The sequence below is a fragment of the Octopus bimaculoides genome, chromosome 14 (genome assembly GCF_046866305.1).
Source record: "Octopus bimaculoides isolate indiv1 chromosome 14, ASM4686630v1, whole genome shotgun sequence".
Lineage (NCBI taxonomy): Eukaryota > Metazoa > Mollusca > Cephalopoda > Octopoda > Octopodidae > Octopus > Octopus bimaculoides.
This window is the reverse complement of record NC_142941.1, coordinates 18,832,376-18,854,061: the sequence shown is the minus strand read 5'-3', so window position 1 is coordinate 18,854,061 and position 21,686 is coordinate 18,832,376. Positions and strand designations below refer to the sequence as shown.

The following is a 21,686-nucleotide window of genomic DNA, read 5'->3' as shown; positions in this document are numbered from 1 at the left end:
TTAAGAATTAGATGTTTCCACAATTTCTGGATATTCAGCACTGATGATGTTTATTTAAGAACCTTCAACCCTTCGTTAACTGTAACACTAGTTCTAGTACCATTTTGGGGTGGAAGAAAACAATCATCCCTTACAATCAAGGATTAGTTGTTAGAATGTACCATGCATTTGTTGAAGACTTCTATATGGTTGTGAGCAGATGTAGACACCATCTCAGCCTTTTCACCCTTGATATAATGGAGCATCAAGGATATGACAGCTGGAGAAAGAGAAAGAGAGAGAACTGTGCTTATTTATTCATATTGTTTTCAATTAATCATGCATTAGGTGTAGGAGTGGCTCTGTGGTAAGTAGCTCGCTTACCAACCACATGGTTCCGGGTTCAGTCCCACTGTGTGGCACCTTGGGCAAGTGTCTTCTACTATAGCCTCAGGCCGACCAAAGCCTTGTGAGTGGATTTGGTAGACGGAAACTGAAAGAAGCCCGTCGTATATATGTATGTATGTGTGGGTGTGTGTATATGTTTGTGTGTCTGTGTTTGTCCCCCCAACATCGCTTGACAACTGATGCTGGTGCGTTTACGTCCCCGTGACTTAGCAGTTCGGCAACAGAGACCGATAGAATAAGTACTAGGCTTACAAAGAATAAGTCCTGGGGTCGATTTGCTCGACTAAAGGTGGTGCTCCAGCATGGCCACAGTCGAATGACTGAAACAAGTAAAAGAGTAAAAAGAGTATCTCATAGTTTTGAGATTTCAATGATGTAATTGTTTATTTTTAGAAGGACATTGTAGGGATAGGTATGAGAGACCAGATTTGGCTAGTTTTGAACATAAAAGAGGTAGGATATTTGGGCTGAATGTAGCTGGTTTAAATGCTAAAAGGTTAAAGTTTACAGAAGGATGAAAGACTGAATTGATCATTCTGGGATTTGCACTCAGAGCACAGAGAGCTGGAACAAAGACAACATATTTTATCCAATACTCCAACAACTTTGCCAGTTGATTGATGAAGACATGAAATAATCTTCTTTTTTTTTTTTTTGTATGAAATAAAGATCACAAAGCACAACCAAAAAGTGTAAACAAAAATATATTGATGCAAATTGATATTCTTCTGTGTCATTGCTTTTATAGATCTGACAACTATACTAAGTAAAATGACAAAGCTTTAAAGGTCAAATTATTGCAATTTTAACTCTTTGTGGAATAATTAACTTGCACTTTGTTAATAATTTGTTTTGATATTATCAGTGACAACAGAAGAATATATATTTTTTTCTAGATTGGACGAAGACAGTGCCCCATCATCATCATCATCGTTTAACGTCCGCTTTCCATGCTAGCATGGGTTGGACGATTTGACTGAGGACTGGTGAAACCGGATGGCAACACCAGGCTCCAGTCTGATTTGGCAGAGTTTCTACAGCTGGATGCCCTTCCTAACGCCAACCACTCAGAGAGTGTAGTGGGTGCTTTTACGTGTCACCCGCACGAAAACGGCCACGCTCGGAATGGTGTCTTTTATGTGCCACCCGCACAAGCCAGTCCAGGGGCACTGGCAACGATCTCGCTCGAAAATCCTACAGAGAGCCATAAATGAGTGTGTGCCAAGTATTCATAATCAGAGCCTTACACAAGTTTGAAACAAAGGGAGAACACACTCTCATTTCTAAATATAGCTTTTACAGTAAAAAAAAGACAAGTGTATGTTGAATTATAAATAAAATATTAACCTTTTAGCATTTAAACCAGCCAAAATATTCTGCCTCTATTATGTTCAAACTGGCCAGATCCAACATCTCACACCTACCCTACAATGTCATTGTAAAAACAAACAATCACATCATTGAAATCTTGAAGTCACAAGATAATGCATGATTAGTTCAAAACAATGTGTATAAAAGAGCATTACATTTGCCAGAGTAATCTGAATGCTAAAAGTCACTGGCAAATAGAATCATAGCTATTTTAACCAGATGTTACATTATGGATTGGGCTTGGTAGATATGTGGTTGACTGTAGATGTGGCCAATGGACAAGTTGCTTGATTGCATTTGTCTTAGTTCACCCTGCTACTGGGAATAAGTATAAGTTATTTACCCTTATCAGTGCTGAACACGAGGAGATATTTAGTGTTTGTACTTGAACTCAACATGTAAAACAGAAAAAATACATCTCAAGAGAAACTGACTGAAAACTACTTAACAGAAATGCCTAAAAATTGACGATACTATTTGGAATTGGCAATCTGTTTATCTAGTACCAATATTGCATCACTACTACTATCCTCAGCTGATTGAGTACCACACCTTTCATTTGAGGCACATCACTATCACTTTCCACTTGAAATCTTCCACCTTCAATCAACTCCTAGTCAGCATCCAAATACTTTTGATGAAATTTCTGTTGATCTTCATAAAGTTTTCAGTAACCTTATTACTTTTATGCAAACTTCTTACCATACAGCCATGCCAAACATGTTAATTTTTTTTAATACAATTCCTAATTGTTGTTGTTGGCACTCCGTCGCTTACGACGTCGAGGGTTCCAGTTGATCCGATCAACGGAACAGCCTGCTCGTGAAATTAACGTGCAAGTGTCTGAGCACTCCACAGACACGTGTACCCTTAACGTAGTTCTCGGGGATATTTAGCATGACACAGTGTGACAAGGCTAACCCTTTGAATTACAGGTACAACAGAAACAGGAAGAAAGAGTGAAAGAAAGTTGTGGTGAGAGAGTACAGCAGGGTTCGCCACCATCCCCTACCGGAGCCTCGTGGAGCTTTTAGGTGTTTTCGCTCAATAAACACTCACAACGCCCGGTCTGGGAATCGAAACCGCGATCCTATGACCGCGAGTCCGCTGCCCTAACCACTGGGCCATTGCGCCTCCGCTCAATTCCTAATAGTATTTAATTATACAACTATTATTGTATTTTTTTTTGGACATGGAGGTCCAGTAGAGTAAAATTAGAGTCAAAGGAGTCCAGAGGTAAAAAAAATGGTTGAGAACGACTGATGTAAATAAAGATTTATCTTTTTTCCCTCCTAAGTCTGCAAATGTCCAGAATATAGAATTGACTTTGATGAATCACCTGTGACTTGTGAACATATTCATCCTTATATCTATTCAAGGAGCTCTTTGCTGAATGCAGAAATGTTCCTCAACTAGATCCAGTTAACTACTTCAGTTTATGAAAGTTTCTGCTGTGTGTATGTATATTGAAATGTAAGCTTATGAAGAAAGCAGGAAATTGGTATGTGGTTAGTACCTTAATCAAGGAAATAAACATTTAACTGTTTATAAGTGGTTCCCTTTTTGCTAGATTTTTTTTTTCTTTCCTCTTTTGATCGCTTAAGATATACAAATAAATATCAGTTCATTGATAAATTATTGCAAATGATAGTATACTAAATAAATACTTAATGTTTGAATTTATCTTAGAAAGTGAGATATTTGATTTTGTTTTCTAGTAGCAGATATATTAACATGCTAAAGGCTAAGCCAAGAAAACTTCTTTAAAATTATAGTTCATCTTGCTATATATATATATATAGCAAGGTGGTGCACCAGCATGACCGCAGCCACTTGGCTGAAACACATAAATAAATAAATATATATATATATATATATATATATTTATATATATATATCATCATCATCATCATCATCATCGTTTAACGTCCACTTTCCATGCTAGCATGGGTTGGACGATTTGACTGAAGACTGGTGAACCAGATGGCTACACCAGGCTCCAATCTGATTTGTCAGAGTTTCTAAAGCTGGATGCCCTTCCTAACGCCAACCACTCCGAGAGTGTAGTGGGTGCTTTTACGTGCCACCGGCAAGAAGGCCAGTCAGGCGGTACTGGCAATGGCCATGCTCAAAATGGTGTATTTTTCGTGCCACCTGCATAGGAGCCAGTCTAGTAGCACTGGTAATGATCTCGCTCGAATGTCTTTACACATGCCACCGGCACAAGGGCCAGGAAGGCGACACTGGGCACAGGTGCCATCACGATCAGCCAAATCTTTCTCAAATCATGCTCAACAGCCTTGTTGCAAAGGACACATTTGATAATGTAGTCCTAGTTGCACTGTATCTTTAAATAAAGGATTGGTTGGTCAAAACTGGAATGCTTTTGACCATAAGTTTGTTCAGTTCAGAGCTTCACAGAAATGCTTCTTTTTTCTTAACATCACTTCATATTGCTTTCATGTTTAATGTGATTTTCTTAGTATTAAAGTTTCTTTATTTGTCTTCATAGTATTCTTTAACAAATGATTGTTAACTGACTCTTAAAATCAGTAAATCAACTTTTTTTTTTTCTTGACAAAAAAGGTCCTGAAAATGTTGACAAACTTATTTTTGTCTTGTTTAAATGTTGTGCTGTCAAATTCTCTTTCTGAGACAGAAATATTGTTTAATAATATCTATCACAATTGTCAAAACTCCTTTTTTAAAAAAAATTTAAATTTGATGTTTGTTTTATAGACGTGTTAGAAAATGTATCTCAAAGTAAAGATAGTTCTGCATTTCTTAATTAGCGTTCATTTGTTTATGTCCTTTTCTTTGTGTTATACGCAAACAGATGGGAGGTATTGGTCGGATAATTTCACCTCTTTTTTATACCAACAGCAGAGTTATCACAGGTATGGAAAATAATGCAAATTATAATTTAAGTTCCTATCAAATATTGTTATGGTTGTCCTTTATACTTTCTAGCTAGATTTTCTCATTCGGAATTATTTAATATTGTTAAAAAAGAAACCATATAGACTTCATCACTGCAATTATTTCTCTTCTCTCTATTTAGGCATAGTGGAGGCGCAATGGCCCAGTGGTTAGGGCAGCGGACTCGCGGTCATAGGATCGCGGTTTCGATTCCCAGACCGGGTGTTGTGAGTGTTTATTGAGCGAAAACACCTACAGCTCCACAAGGCTCCGGCAGGGGATGGTGGCAAACCCTGCTGTACTCTTCCACCACAACTTTCTCTCACTCTTACTTCTTGTTTCTGTTGTGCCTGTAATTCAAAGGGTCAGCCTTGTCACACTGTGTCATGCTGAATATCCCCAAGAACTACATTAAGGGTACATGTGTCTGTGGAGTGCTCAGCTACTTGCACATTAATTTCACGAGCAGGCTGTTCCGTTGATCAGATTAACTGGAACCCTCGACATCATAAGCGACGGAGTGCCAACAACATTTAGGCATAAAAATATTATCTTCGTTAAACCTAAGTAAGGGTTAATTAAACATAAATTATTTTGGAGTTACTAAACTTTAATATAGTTTTCCTCAGGGTGTTGCATTCCACAAAAGTAACAAAATTAAAGAAATGTCTTTAGTGTATTCATTGCAACTGTTATGATTTTTATTCACTGCTTTCGCAACCCAATTCCATTATTATGAATTTGAATTGGCAGCTTGAGTCATAGTAAATCTTTCATTAGCTGGTTACACAACCATGGCCTCTACCCCTGTGGAAGCATTGCAGTTGTTCTCTTGATAAAGCTTGGTGATCCTGATAGTTGATCTTCTAGGATTCTTCCACTCAGCATCAGTGTAAGAATCACCATTGGCTCAGTTGAGCTCTTCTGCTACCTCTTCACAATCCACCATGCTGCAGTCCCATGACTTCACCATACCTCTGGCAGGGTGGCTGAACAGGTACTAAGCTTTGCCTATGGGCAGTCCATAACCATGCAGGACATGGTTGTCACTCTGTGAGGTATTTTCAAAATACCTGCATACATGACTGATTTAGAATTTGTTTGTTTTAAGATATTTGATAAAATGTGGGTTTTTTTTCTTTCTCTTGCGTTTTCATCATCATCATTATGTCCACTTTTCCATGCTTGCATGGATCAAACAGAATTCATGGGACAGATTTTCTATGGCCAAACAACCATCCTATTGCCAAGCCTTATCTGTTTCCAAGCAAGGTAATAGTTCCCCTTAATCAGACATTTTTTTCACAAAAGACTGGAAATGAGTGACATGACTTGTATGACTGACACCCATCTACAACAATCATACAACGTCAAGACAAAGAGATACACATGTTTTTTGGCTTCTTTTACTTTCCATCTCTCAAATCCACTCAGGATATTGGTCAACATGAGATTTTAGTACAAGACACTTGCCCATGGTGTCCATTATAATAAATAAAAAAACAGTGATTATTAAACAAAATAATAAATAAGGTATTTTGAAAAAAGTCTAGGTTTCACTTGCATCATGACATTCTGTTCACATAATGCAAATACAAGAATAAGAATTCTTTATCGGTGGAAGCTACCAAAAATACATCATTGGTGCAAATGGTCACAAGACAAAGATACTGGAACTGCCATGCACCCTCACAAGCCTCACGTGATATATATATATATATATATATATATATACTCTTTTTACTCTCTTTTACTTGTTTCAGTCATTTGGCTGCGGCTATGCTGGAGCACCGCCTTTAGTCGAATCAAATCGACCCCAGGACTTATCCTTTGTAAGCCTAGTACTTATTCTATCGGTCTCTTTTTGCCAAACCGCTAAGTTACGGGGACGTAAACACACCAGCATCGGTTGTCAAGCGATGGTGGGGGGAAAAACACAGACACACAAACATATATATATATACATATATACGACGGGCTTCTTTCAGTTTCCGTCTACCAAATCCACTCACAAGGCTTTGGTCGGCCCGAGGTTATAGCAGAAGACACTTGCCCAAGGTTCCACGCAGTGGGACTGAACCCGGAACCATGTGGTTGGTAAGCACGCTACTTACCACACAGCCACTCCTGTGGCATATGTATGTATGTATGTATGTGTGTGTGTGTGTGTTACGGAGCAGTTTGGCTCTGCATTGCAGTTTCTTGATTAGTAAGGTTTGATTTCAGATAGACAATTTTCACCATTTTTAAGTATTTTTCCATTCTCTTTGTAAACCTAGTTATACTAAGTTCAACATACATCTGCAGAAGCAATACTTGAACACATCATCAGCATTGTATCCTGGAGTCACTGGTTGTTTCAAGTCTTTCAACATATACCTATGTCCAAATGGCCTGACCCAGGTTGATTAAGCATAGGTTTACTCTCCAACCAGCATCCCACTGATTCCATCAATCGCCTCTTTACAACCAAACCTATTTAGATGCTTTCTCAACAGCCTCCCCATTGCTCTTGATGGCTCTTCTACAATTTCAGAAAACATCCAGAATTCTATAGGCCTTACTCAAATGTATGGCATATTTACCTATTTATAAAACAAATGTTCCAGTTTAACTACCTTAAGTATGGCATTAATTTTTGCTTCAAGTATGCACTGTACAACATTGTAATAAATGCAACATTTATACCTAGTTCTTTGTTTCATCATATAGTCTCAGTCATCATTGATCAAATAAATTTATAACAGGAGAATATCAGTCTGCTTGATTATAGCTCACTAGCACTACTTTCAACAAATTGGATGTTTGCAATGTTTGATTTAATGGAATTTAATTGCTTCATTAGCTTTCAGATTACGATTGTGCCTCTATATTCTGTTTGTTATTGTAAAGTGTTGACATTAGAAACTATGGTCATAATGCGAAAAAGTAATAGTTAACATATGAGGAAGCATTTTAGCTGTTGTATTAGTATATCAATTAACGCTCATATTTATTCCCCTCCCTCCCTCTAAGGCTTTTTTTTTTGGTGTTGTTGGTAATGTTATTAGTGTAAATTCCTTCCCTATTATTTCAGTATCAGTGATACTGTTGATATTGAAACAATTTCTGTTGCTGTCATCGTTGCCGTTGTCATCACCACCGATGCAACCTCTATATTTGATACTGTGGTAAAAATTAAACTGTTGTTATTGTTGCTACCATTATTGGTATTTCCAGGAAATTTCTAAAACAAATTCCCCCGATTTGTAATACTCAACTAACCTTTGACTCAATCAGATTAGATTTCACTGCAATTTTATTATTTGATTGGCAGTAAAGTTAAATTTACAAACAAGGCTATGACATAAAACTGTTATTGATTTCATACAGTGTCATAAGGCCATAAATCTATTGATATGGAGAATAGTCAATTGAATTAACCCATTATATACCTGGTACTGATACTGGTACTGGTTTTATCATGTCTGCAGGGATAATAGCAATCTTGACCTTGTTGGTAAAAGCGAAAGTCTATCATTATAGCACAGACATGACTGTGTGGTGAGAAGCTTCCTTCCCAACCACATAGTTTCTGGGATCAGTTTCACTGCATGGCACCTTGGGCAAGTGTCTTCTACTATAGACAAAGAACAACCAAAACCTTGTGAGTGGATTTGGTAGATGGAAACTGTAAAAACCTTGTCATGTGTGTATGTACAGGGTGTGATGGATAAATTGTCGTCATTTTATAATTTTAATTTCACGCATGTGCATTGTTTGTTTTTGATTCTGTTGACTACACAGTATAATACAGTCAATTGGGCACCGTCTGTAAGAAAAACAGCACCATGACACAATTCACTCCGCCAGAAATTTAGAAATGACATACTGTACTGCATGGCATTCATGCCTGAAGCTCCAATACAAACATTTCAGAGTGTTTGGATGTCAATCTGATGACAGTGCAATCTGAGGACATGTACCAAGAGTGATAAAAATCATACCTCCAGTTAACATCATGGTGTTTGGAGTGATCACTAATGATGGTGATGTTATGCCTCCATTCATCTTCCCACACAGCCCCAGTCTCAACACAGAGGTCTACATCAAGTGCCTGGAGGAGTTATTGCTGCCCTGTGTCAAGGGGCTGGCTGTTGGAAGACCCTATATTTGGCAGCAGGACTCTGCACCATGCCACGCAAGCAGCAGAACCCAGTCATGTTTGTCAGACAATTTCTGCAACCACATCACTCCTAACATCTGGCCACCTAACTCTCCAGACTGCAACCCCTTTGATTATTATGTGTGGGGTGCAGTTGAGTGAGAGACCAACAAAACTCCTTGTAACACCAAAGATGAAATGAAGGCAAGGATCAAAGCAGCATTCACCAAATTAAACAAGGAGACTATCCCCAAGAGTTGCAGGAGATTCCAAAGTTATCTGGAGGGTGTGGTTGAAACCAATGGAAATTTTATTGAATAAATTTACTCTTTAGTATTTCAAGATATTTTAATGTTATTTTGGTTAATATATCTGTTAAAATGAGATGTCAGTGTTATTTTCATTTTTGTGTAATTTAGATGACAATATATTCACCGCACCCTCTCTCTCTCTCTCTGTGTGTGTGTGTGTGTGTGTGTGTGTGTGTGTGTGTGTGTGTGTGTGTGTGTGTGTGTGTGTGTGTGTGTGTGTGTGTGTGTGTGTGTGTGCGCGCGCGTGTGTGCATGCATCTTTGTGTCTCCCCCATCACCACTTGACAACCGATGTTAATGTGTTTATGTTCCCATAATTTAGCCAAAGAGACCGATAGACTATTAGGCTTAAAAGAAATATATCCTAGGGTCAATTTGTTCAACTAAAACCCTATTAGGCAGTGCCCCAGCATGACCACAGTCTAATAACTGAAACAAGTAAAAGATAAAAAAAGATTACATACTAAATTCCCTGAATTTTGAGCACAGCCCTTCATCAAAGAAGGAAAAATAGGTCTTCTGTTGTGAAGGATTTAGTTCAAAATATCAATGCTCTTATCTTTCCACAACATTCAAACTGTCAAGATTTGAACACAGTACATAGAGGTTTGAAAGGAAACAGCATCAATCGTGTCTTTCCATCACTCTAACTGGAATTATTAATTTCAGACAAAGGCGGTGGGGGGTGGGGGTTGCCAGGCATGTTATAACATCAGAAAAATGCCTTGTATTTATTCTTAATTTTTACATTTTGTATTCAAACCTCACCAAAGTCAATGTGGCTTCTCCTTCTGCAGAGACTGAGGTGTGTTTCATTTACATGTTTTTTATAAGAAATGAGAAGGAACTGTTAAAACATGCTTAGTCACAATGCAATAGCACAGATCAAGGTTGAATGGAAGAGTTTTTTCTTTCGTTTATGTTTTTAATCTGTAACACTTGGACATTACGGTTTAACTCTTTAGCATTCAGATTATTCTGTCAAATGAAATGCTTATTTCTTCACTTGATGATGTGATTGTTTAATCTTAAAATGACACCATAGGGTAGCTGTGTACTCAAGAAGACCAACCCACCACAACAGAATTGAGATCCTAAAACCAAGTTGCCACATAAAAAGCACTGATGTGTTGCTGGTGCCATTTAAAAAGCACTGGTGATGGTACCACATGAAAAGCACGCAGTACACTCTGTAAAGTGGTTGGCATCAGAAAGGACATCCAGCTGTAGAAACCAAGTTAAAACATGAAACTTGATGCAGCCCCTGGTCTTGCCATTTCCTGGAAAATGGATGATGATGTGTGAGGCCAGATCTGGCCAATTTGAGCATAAAACTGATACAATAACATAAAACAGAATATTTGGGCCAGATATGGCCAGTTTAAATACTAAGGGGTTAAACCTTTAGTATTCAGGTTACTCTGTTGCATGTAATGTTCATTCCTTCACATTGTTTTGAATTAATCGTTCATTGGGTACAGGCGTGGCTGTGTGGTAAGAAGCTTGCTTCTCAACTACATGGTTCCGGGTTCAATCCCAGTGTGGCACCATGGGTAAGTGTCTTCTACTATAGCCTGAGGCTGACCAAAACTTTATGAGTGGATTTGCTAGATGGAAACTGAAAGAAACCCATTGTGTGTGTGTGTGTGTGTGTGTGTGTTTGTCCCCACCAGCATCGCTTGAGATTTCAATGATGCAATGATTATTTTTAGAATGACAATGCAGGGTAGATGTGAATGGCTGGATCTGGCCAGATATGCTCAGTTAGAATTTCTAAAGGGTTAAATATAAGAGGTAAATCAATGCAGAACATCAATAGCTAGCTATTCTGACTCTAATACTCTAATCTTGACAATGTTTAAAAAAACAAAACTAAACCAAATAACTGAGGTTACGGTTGAATTCATGACCTTTATGGTAATATTTAGATAGGTGCTTGATGCAAACATGTCTAATTTACTTCGAGCTGACATATTTTTTGCTTTCTTATCATAAAAGCGGTACATACAGCTGTTGCCAGATAACTTCTGTCAGTAAACTCTAAAGTAAGTTACAGATGTTTATTGCTTGCCAGATATTTTCTTTCAGTTATTTAATAGCTTCCCAGATGTTAGCACTTTTTTTATTAATCTGTTTAGAATATTTCTTGTCGTTGTTTTCCACCATTCTTGAGAATAAACTACTTTCTATGTTGAGATTCATTAATAAATATATTTTTCTTTCCCCCTTTTTTCTTTTTTTTTTTTTTTTTTTTTTTTTTTGACTAAATTGTTCAAGATTCTTGAAACATATTTCTCCATACATTATTAATGTCAGAATTCTTAGACTATTAGTATTCTTGAAGATTGTAAATGGTTTGCCAGCACTAAGATTTGTGTTTTCCACACCTTGATAACAGAGGCATAACTACTGGAACAACAGAAATTTGGTTTATGTCTAATATCACTGCTTCAAAATATCTCTCTATCTTTTACTTGTTTCAGCCATTGAACCATGGCCATGCTAAAGCACCACCCTGAAGGTTCTAGTTAAACAAATTGACCACCATGCTGATAGTTTTTGTTTTTTTTTAAGCGTAGTACTCATTCTATCAGTTTCTCTTGCTAAACTGCTAAGTTATGTGGATGTAAACAAGCCAACACCAGTTGTCAAGCAATGATAGGGGACAAACATAAACACACATACACACACACATAATATGATATATAATGGGTTTCTTTCAGTTTCCATTTACCAAATCCACTCACAAGGCTTTGGTTGGCCAAGGGCTATAGTAGAAAACACTTGCTGAAGGTACCAAACAGTAGGATTGAACCTGTGGTTGGGAAGCAAACTTTTTACCACACGGCCACACCTGTACCTTGAATGTAGTCTTTTTTTTCTTTCGTTTTTTTTTTTCCTTTTTTTTTTCTTTTTTTTTTGAAGGAAAATTGTTTTAATTCCCTTAAGAAACAGGCTTTTCATATCAAAGTTATTCATTTTTCAGTTTGTTTATTTACTAGCACCTTTCCAAAGCTACATTCTTAGTTTTGAGCAGGTACCATGGCTTCAGCTTAAACCATCTTTACCATTTTCCTTTATATAAAGGAATTTATTATTTTGAAATGTAACTATGATGCTGCAATGAATGTTGCATGAAACATCATAACAACATTTAAAGAATATATACAAGAGCATGTCTGTGGATTCACCAACAGTTTCAACAATGAATATTGCAGTTATTTGATACACTAGACCCAGGAATACATGGGACAGAGTACTGAAGGCCGATCTCAAAACACTGATCCTTATGAAGGAGATGACAGAGGAATAAGATATGTGGTTCACGGCTGTACTTGAGAAGACCCAGCCACACAACAGAATTGAAATCGTAAAACCAAGGTGCCACATTAAAAGTGTTGGTGTGGGTGCTGGCAGCTCATAAAAAGCACTGATGCTGGTGCCATGTAAAAAGCACCCAAGTAGCTGTGGAGTAGTTGGCATTAGGATGGACATCCAGCCATAGAAACCAATCCAAAACAGACTATGGAGCTTGGTGCAGCCCCTGACCCTACCAGTTCCTGTCAAGCCGTCCAACCACTGCCAGGATGGAAAATGTATGTCAAATGATGATGATGAGGAGGGGGATTCTGGAGGAAGGGATATAACTTATGGTTTTTTTTCAGGCCCTTCAAGACTGGTATGATTGTTAACTGTTGCAGATCAACATCTGCTGGGAAGATGTATGCGGGAAGGAGATTCCAGAAGGGCCAATATTCTAAGGGAACAAGTATTGGGCACAGTGGTCAGTCGACATAGGAGGGGTTGAACATACCAGAGGTCATAATAGTGGAACTGACAACCCAAGAAATTGTAGGTGGAGCCCATATGCAGGACGTTTTGATGGATTTCCATGCCAGACACAATAGTGACTGCTTTGCTGATGTCTAAAGCAACTATATTGCTTTTACTGAACATCTCTAAAACGAGACCCTGCTGAGGAGGAATGACATAAGAGAGTAGGGCCCCAGTGGATCTGGCTCTGCAGAAGCCGTAATGGTGATCACTAAGGGGAGAGGGAGGAGGGATTGATTCATGGTGATGGAGAATGTCCTTGTCAATGGCTATCTACATTACCTTCTTGTTAGAGGTGAGAGGAATTGGGCAAAAGTTTGTTGGGCTAGAGTTGCTGTCTTTCTTTGGAATAAAGTGTACTAAAGCATGATATTCCTGTAGAGAAGGGGACGTTAGGCAATTTGGTAAATGTAGGAGCAATTCCTGAGGTTATATTGTTGAAGTGTAATGGAAGGGATATCGTCACATCAACCAGCCATGTTTGTTTGAAGTAGCTGGAAGTATTCTTACCCTTGGCATGTGGGGAGCCTTTCGGAGTGAAAGGGAAAAAATTTGGAAGGAACTGGCCAAGGGTATGAAGTGTGGAGTTGAATGCAAAGTGTTAAGTGGTTGAGTATTTCACATACATTTGTACCTTTCATATAATCCTCAGGTAGAATCAGCATGAAACAGTGTGAGTGTGACTAGGAAGGAAGGGCATCCAGTCATAGAAACCATGTCAAAGCAGACCCTGGAGCACAATGCAATCCTTGGGCTCATCAGATTCTGCCAATCTGTATACTCCATCCAGTGGGTTTCTTCTATCCAATTTCATGCACCCAACTTCATTAACAGTTGACTCAAGCCCATGATAAAATAGTCATGCTGTCATACAGTGGGAGTGAACTTTGGGTGTCATGATTGCAAAGATCATCAGCCTAAAGTTATTTGCTGTTAGAATTGTAATCATAACGAGCAGTTTTAACCTTTCATGCCCTTGTCAAAACATCTTACTTTGCACTTCCAACAAAGCGCAATATGTACACACAGAAAGAATATACCTTACTAGAACAACATATAAAAAAACAATATATTACTTAAAAATCAGTGATAAAAAAAACATAGAACATTATAAGAATCCTTAATTATAGCAGAAATAACACCATAAATTAACCTACAAATGTCATGTTTTTTTTATTCCGAAAATTATTTATATAAACTTGTAATTTGAATTAAAAATAACTCTCCTTATCTCCCAGCCAGCAAAGAAAAAAAATGTAAAAACTTGGTTAAAAATTTCCCATAGTTCTTTGCATTTCATAATCATGTGACACCAAATCTCTCCTTTTCACCCTCTTATGTATACAGTTGTGTAAAGTGAGTTGTGCACAACCTGTAAATATGGGCTTTGTAAAACTATTTATCACACTCATATATATATATATATATATATATATATATATATACATACATACATACATACATACATACATACATACATACACACGCACACATTTGCATAGCTATGTGTGTATATAATTACTACACCAACACTGTTTATCCAATATTCGATCAACAAATAGAACTAATAGTGCTTCACAAACATTGAAGAAATATAAGAACTGTTGAGAAATGGTGGTACAAGTGATCTTTTGGGGGAATGTCTTCAACATCACACACCTTTCAACTTATTGAGTGCATGTTACAGCATTGAGTTACCTGCTACTTCCTTGCTCACACTGAAGCTTAACCCAATAAACAACATTTGCAAGTGTCAAATCTTAAAAGATTTCTCTGTAAACAATTTTTTGTTGATCTAAACATCATTTCATGTAACAAATGTTTTTACTTGCTTTGGTGTCATTCAGAAAAATTTGCAAATTAAACAGTGTTATTTTTATTTTTATTATTTTTTGTATGATTGTTTTTTTTTTTAGTCATAAGAGAGGGAGGCCTCATGATCCTTTAAATCAGTGGTTCTTAACCAGGGTCTATATGACCCCTTATGGTCCATATAAGATTTTTGCTTGTCCACACAAGCAAGATAGTAAATTGGGTCTGCAGTAATGTTTTATGGGTGCAGGAAAAAGAAAGTTTGATTTGGATGTATTTATTGCAAGAAACAGCTAGGTTTTTCTGGCTTATACAAATGAATGTGTGATAGACGAAATAAAATTTTTGAAAGAAATATTTAGAAGATGCAGGAGTGGCTGTGTGGTAAGTAGCTTGCTTACCACCACAGTCACTCAGTCACACTGCGTGGCACCTTGGACAAGTGTCTTCTACTATAGCCTCGGTCCGACCAAAGCCTTGTGAGTGGATTTGATAGACGAAAACTGAAAGAAGCCCGTCATATATATGTATGTATATATACCGGAGTAAGCACATAAAATGTGCAACAAGGTGGAAAAAACTGTCTGATGAATGGGAACGTGAAACTCAGAGTAACAGTCTTTTGTTATATTTCTGCTGCTTTTAAATAATGTATATATATGTATGTATGTGCGTTTGTCCCCCTACCATCGCTTGACAACCGATGCTGGTGTGTTTACATCCCCGTCACTTAGCGGTTCAGCAAAAGAGACCGATAGAATAAGTACTAGGCTTACAAAGAATAAGTCCTATGGTCGATTTGTTTGACTAAAGGCGGTGCTCCAGCATGGCCGCAGTCAAATGACTGAAACAAGTAAAAAGAGTAAAAGAGTAAGACCTGAACATTGAATGGCTGTAGGGATCTACCATTGAGAATCACTGCTTTACAGGGTCTCCAAAACTGGTGGGTTAGATGAAGATACTCTTAAACAAAAGTTATGGTGCTCATGCTTGCAGCAAAGCAATTTCTGCTAAAGTCACCCAAAGCATAGGTTCAGGTTTAGTCTAACACCCATCATATGTATGGAGAGGAGACAGTAACTGTATTTTGATGAAGAAGTAGAATGAAAATTGTAGAGAAATAATATATTTTCTTCTGTATTTGAGTAAATACATATTTCTTCTGTATTTTAGTAGATATACATGTTTTTGTACTTCATCAGTATAAACACATTGTTGTTTATTTGCTACCACCTAATAGTTAATCAATCTGTCATGATCAACACATCTGTAACAATTAAAAATAATTAGGTTAGGATAAAAAATTAGCCAAAATCAACAACATTGACAGGTTGTTCTAAATTACTAGAGACATAATATACGTTTATAAACTAACAGACAAGTCATTATTATTTTTTATGCAGAATATATTCAGGTCATTGTTTTCATTCTAAATTTTTTTTAAATGTCTTTCCCTTTTTTCTCTTTGAATTAACTATATTTAGAAGGAAGTCAGTAACCTGAAAATATTACTCATAAAATTGGATGATTTATCTTCAGTCATAATTATTGTAGTTTTTTGTGGATTTGTTGATAGTCCTCAACAGCATGCCAGCTGCATTATATTTATAAATGATTGCCCAAGTGAACATTATGAGCAAAATGTTATCTAGGTAGAAGTAAACCTAAGTTTCTTTTATAATCATCTTCAATCTTTAATATAAATATTGGATTTCTTTTCCTTCCTTTCCCATTTTCTTATTACTTAGTCTCTCTCTCTCTCTCTCTCATACACTTGCCTCCTCTTTTTTTTTTAATCATTGACAAAAAAATAAGAATTGATTATATATAGTAGTCATTACAACCAATTGCAACAGATTGGGTAATTCTCCATAATCTTGCATTACCTGATAGTTGTTGTCATCATCATCATCATCATCATCGTCATCATCATCGTCGTAATCATCATCATCCTACGGTGTGGTTAAACAACCAATCCAGGCCAAGACATGTTAAAATTAGTTATTATGTCAATTCATAGTTGAATGTTATAGTTTTAACTGTTTTGTACTAGTTTTCCTGATGGAATTTCCTCAGGAATTGTTAAAAGATTTAAAATCTGCTTTAAGAACCACATGGTTCCGGGTTCAGTCCCACTGCGTGGCATCTTGGGCAAGTGTCTTCTACTATAGCCTTGGGCCGACCAAAGCCTTGTGAGTGGATTTGGTAGACGGAAACTGAAAGAAGCCCATCATGTGTATGTATATATATATATATATATATATATATATATATATATATATATATATATATATATATATATATGTATGTATGTGTGTGTATATGTTTGTGTGTCTGTGTTTGTGCCCCCAACATCGCTTGACAACCGATGCTGGTGTGTTTACGTCCCCGTAACTTAGCGGTTCAGCAAAAGAGACCGATAGAATAAGTACTAGGCTTACAAAGAATAAGTCTTGGGGTCAATTTATTCGACTAAAAAGGCGGTGCTCCAGCATGGCCGCAGTCAAATGACTGAAACAAGTAAAAAGAGTAAGGAGTATGCATTATCTCATAGCTTTGAGATTTCAATGGTGTAATTGTTTATTTCCGCAACAACATAGTTGGGTAGGTGTGAAAAGCCAGATCTGGATGGTTTGAATATAAAATGGATAAAACATTTTGGCTGGATGTGGTTGGTTTAAATGCTTTAAGGTTAAATCATTTATGGATATGGTTTATTATGCTTGACTATTACATAGAAATACAATGAGCGATCAGTGTGCAAGTTTGATCAGTGTAAATGTGTAATCAAGGATGGAACCCAAGATCTGCATCATCAACTCTTTATCAATCAAAAACAAAGTTTTGTGTTCTTATTGCAATTTGGCTTCCTTAAATTATCTCAGTGAAACTAGCTATTTATATAACTGGCAATGTGACTTCATCTCTATCTATCTATCTATCTATTTATCTTTCTTTCCCTCTCTCACCCTCCCTCCGCCTCCCCTTACTCTCTCCATCATCAAATGCAATATAAACTGCTATGATACTTTCACTGTGGCTCTATATTTTATTGAAACACTGACAGATGATTCAACCTTTGGCCCATCCAAAGCAGTTCCATAAGTTTACCCTCAACCATCGATGCTTATTTTCAGATATGTTCTGAGTAATGTAAAGCTTTCTTTAATACGTCCCAAGTTACTCTGGCGGTTGAAACATGTATACTATGTGATACATGGACACCAGGTAAAATATGTCCTGTGTATTTATTGGATGTGATATACAGGACAAGCAAAGGTTAATTAAATAATGAGTAGAAATCTATGTAATTTTAGCTGTCCATGTATACATTGTGCATACCTGTGTGTGTGTGTGTGTGTGTGTGTGTGTGTATGTGTATGTGTGTGTGTGCATGTCTATGTATTTAAATATATAATACAAATAATATATGAGTATATGCATATATACGTACATCTATGTACATACCTACATCTACATGTATATATAGATGCATGTCTGGGTACAGGACGTTGCAAAAAAATGTGGACAAAATGATAAACAGAGCACAGAAAACACACAGGCCACATAGAGAATATTTCCTTCATCAGCTGCCACCATTCTAAATCTAAGCGTAGGTATGTAAATGTATGTATGTGAGTATGTATGCAGTAAATATATGTGTATATATAATTAAGATGCAGTTGAATTAGGTACTTAAATTGAGGCACCAAGCCAGTCCAGTATAGTCCACGCAGCTCGAAGTTAGGTGAATAAAAAGCAAATATGTAACAAGGATGTCCAGGTATCAATGCATTATGGCCATTTCAAGCAGCTCCATTTAATCAATCAATGAAAACATTATATCAATTTGAAATAAACTGCTCTCCTTAGATGCAGATGACCTCTTTTACTCTTTTACTTGTTTTAGTCATTTGACTGTGGCCATGCTGGAGCACCACTTTTAGTCAAACAAATCGACCCCAGGACTTATTCTTTGGAAGCCTAGTACTTATTCTATTGGTCTCTTTTGCCAAACCGCTAAGTTACGGGGACGTAAACACACCAGCATCGGTTGTCAAGCGATGTTGGGGGGACAAACACAGACACGCAAACATATACACACACACATACATATATATACATATATACGATGGGCTTCTTTCAGTTTCCATCTACCAAATCCACTCACAAAGATTTGGTCAGCCCGAGGCTATAGTAGAAGACACTTGCCCAAGGTACCACGCAGTGGGACTGAACCCGGAACCATGTGGTTGGTGAGCAAGCTACTTACCACACAGCCTTCCAACATAAAGAACAATCCATTATTTTTTAGCAAAATTTCATTAGTACAAGAGACTAAAATAATTACATTGTTTCAATTTGCCATTTTTGTGGCAGAATGAATTTAGGGATAGAATGTATACCTAAAGCCTACTACAATTTAGGGTGGCAGGTGAAAATAATGGGGATCAAGAAAGAGGAATGGTGATATAGCTACATTTATATTTATCTTTATCACATTCATAAGACTTAATGCAGCCTGTTGTCTACCAGCCCTTAGAACTAAATCCATTGGGAACTGACAGTTAAGTTCTTGTTGATGGTGATAATTAATTAATGTCAAATACTCTCCCTAGTGGGGTGGGAGTGGGGGCTATTTTACTGGGACCATATATTCAGCCTTATCTACATAAAAGGAAATATATCAGGGTTGCTAGTAAGATAATGGCAGATAAAGAAGAAGTGATAACCAGAAAGAGGAACGACAGGGGTAGCTAAACATATTGTCAAATAATTATCAAATAAAAGCTGCATAGATTGGGAAGCAAAAGAAGTCACAATGAGTTCCAAATGTGGGAATTAAAGGTGAGGGAAATGAGGTGTATCCTAACTTAGCAAAAATTTATATATTTTATTAAAATTTAAAGAAGGATTTTAGAACCATGTAAGAGAAAAAGGATAGATAAATCAACCTAAACCTTAAAAGTGGGGTGCTTTGATATACAAGAGAGAGCTCATAAGGCCTTTTCCTAACATATTGCTAAGGTGGTCATGCTAAAACTATTCCACAATGAACCTATACTCAAATTAAGATATCATCAGAGCAGGAGTACATATTGAATCAAAACCAGAGATTAAAGGCTACAAAAATAAGATAAATATTTCTATATCAGGTAAACTTATTTTTAAAAAAAACCTTGAAAAAATATTTTTATATAAAAATTACCAACATTATGAAAAAAACATGAAATGATATAAGAAAGAATAAAAATATGAGATGGTATAAAAATACCACATATGTACATAAAGCTATCATCTATACATACATACAAATATATATATATATATATATATATATATATATATATATATGTATATATATATATGTATATCAAAATTTTATAGAATTTCTGAAGGTGGTGCCCCAGCATGGCCACAGTCTAATGACTGAAACAAGTAAACGGTAAACGATATATAGTACACTTATAAATATAAACACCATATTGCATTATATTATACCATAAGTTTTATGAAGAGAAGTTACAAAACCCTCCACAATCCATAGAAATGTGTAATTTCTATATATATATGTCTGTGTCTGTGTGTCTGTATATATATATAAATATGTGTGTATATATATATATATATAAATATGTGTGTGTGTATATATATATATATATATATATATACAGGATACGATGGGTAAATTGTCACCATTTTATACTTTTAATGTTTGCTTTTGATTTTGTCAACTGCATGTTATAGTAAGGTCAATTGGGCACTGTCTGTGAGAAAAACAGCACCATGACACTATTCACTCTGCCAGAAATTTCAAAACGACATGCTGTACTGCTTGGTATTCATGCTGGAGGTTCCAATATGAGCATTTCAGAGTGTTGGGGTGTCAGTCTGAGGACATGAACCGAGAGTGATAAAAATCAAACATCCAATCAACATCATGGTATTTGGAGTGATCACTAATGATGGTGACGTTTTGCCTCCTTTCATCTTTTCACATGGCCTCAGTCTTCTCATCTCCTCAGTCTTAACACAGATGCCTACATAAAGTGCCTGGAGGCGGTAGTGCTGCCCTGGGTCAAGAGGGTGGCTGCTGGAAGACCCTATATTTGGCAACAGGACACTGCACCATGCCACACAAGCAGCAGAACCCAGTCATGGCTGTCAGACAATTTCTGCGACCATATCACCCCTAACATCTCACCACCTAACTCCCCAGACTGCAACCCCTTTGATTATCATGTGTGGGGCATAGTTGAGCGAGAGACCAACAAAACTCCTTGTAACACTAAAGATGAATTGAAGGCAAGGATTAAAGCAACATTCACCAACTTACACAAGGAGACCATCCAGAAGAGTTGCAGGAGATTCCGAAGTCATCTGGAGGCTGTGATTGAAGCCAATGGCGATTTTATTGAATAAATTTACTCTTTATTGCTTTATTATTTCACTTGTTTCAGTCATTTGACTGCGGCCATGCTGGAGCACTGCGTTAAAGCGTTCTAGTTGAAGAAATCTACCCCAGAATTTATTCTTTGTAAGTCTAGTACTTATTCTATCAGTCTCTTTTGCTGAATCACTAAGTTATTGGGACATAAACACACCAGCATCAGTTGTCAAGTGATGGTGGGGGAACAGACACATGCACACATAAATACATACATACATTATATATATGTATACACACACACATACACCCAATGAGCTTCTTTCAGTTTCCATCTACCAAATCCACTCACAAGGTTCTGGTCAGTCTGAGGCTATAGTAGAAAACACTTGTCCAAGGTGCCACGCAGTGGGATTGAACTCGGAACTATGTGGCTGGAAAGTAAGCTTCTTACCACACAACCACGCCTGTGACTTATATAAAATATATCTTTTCTCCTTGTTTAGTTAGATAAATGTCC

The 21,686-nt window shown here is 36.9% G+C and overlaps 1 protein-coding gene across 8 annotated transcripts in view; it reads left to right on the top strand.

Annotated features, from left to right (window-relative positions):
• Positions 1 to 21,686, top strand: part of LOC106868156 (protein neuralized) — a 521,151-nt gene that overhangs the window by 346,180 nt on the left and 153,285 nt on the right. For 2 of the 8 annotated variants that reach the window (XM_089362474.1, XM_052972721.2), the window contains exon 1: positions 4,516 to 4,655. The exons of the other annotated variants lie outside the window; for them this stretch is intronic. In XM_089362474.1, coding sequence (XP_089218600.1) covers positions 4,595 to 4,655 — 61 coding nt within the window. In that variant the 5' untranslated portion in view covers positions 4,516 to 4,594. Of the gene's footprint in view, positions 1 to 4,515; positions 4,656 to 21,686 lie in introns of those variants that run through there. 8 annotated transcript variants of the gene reach the window in all.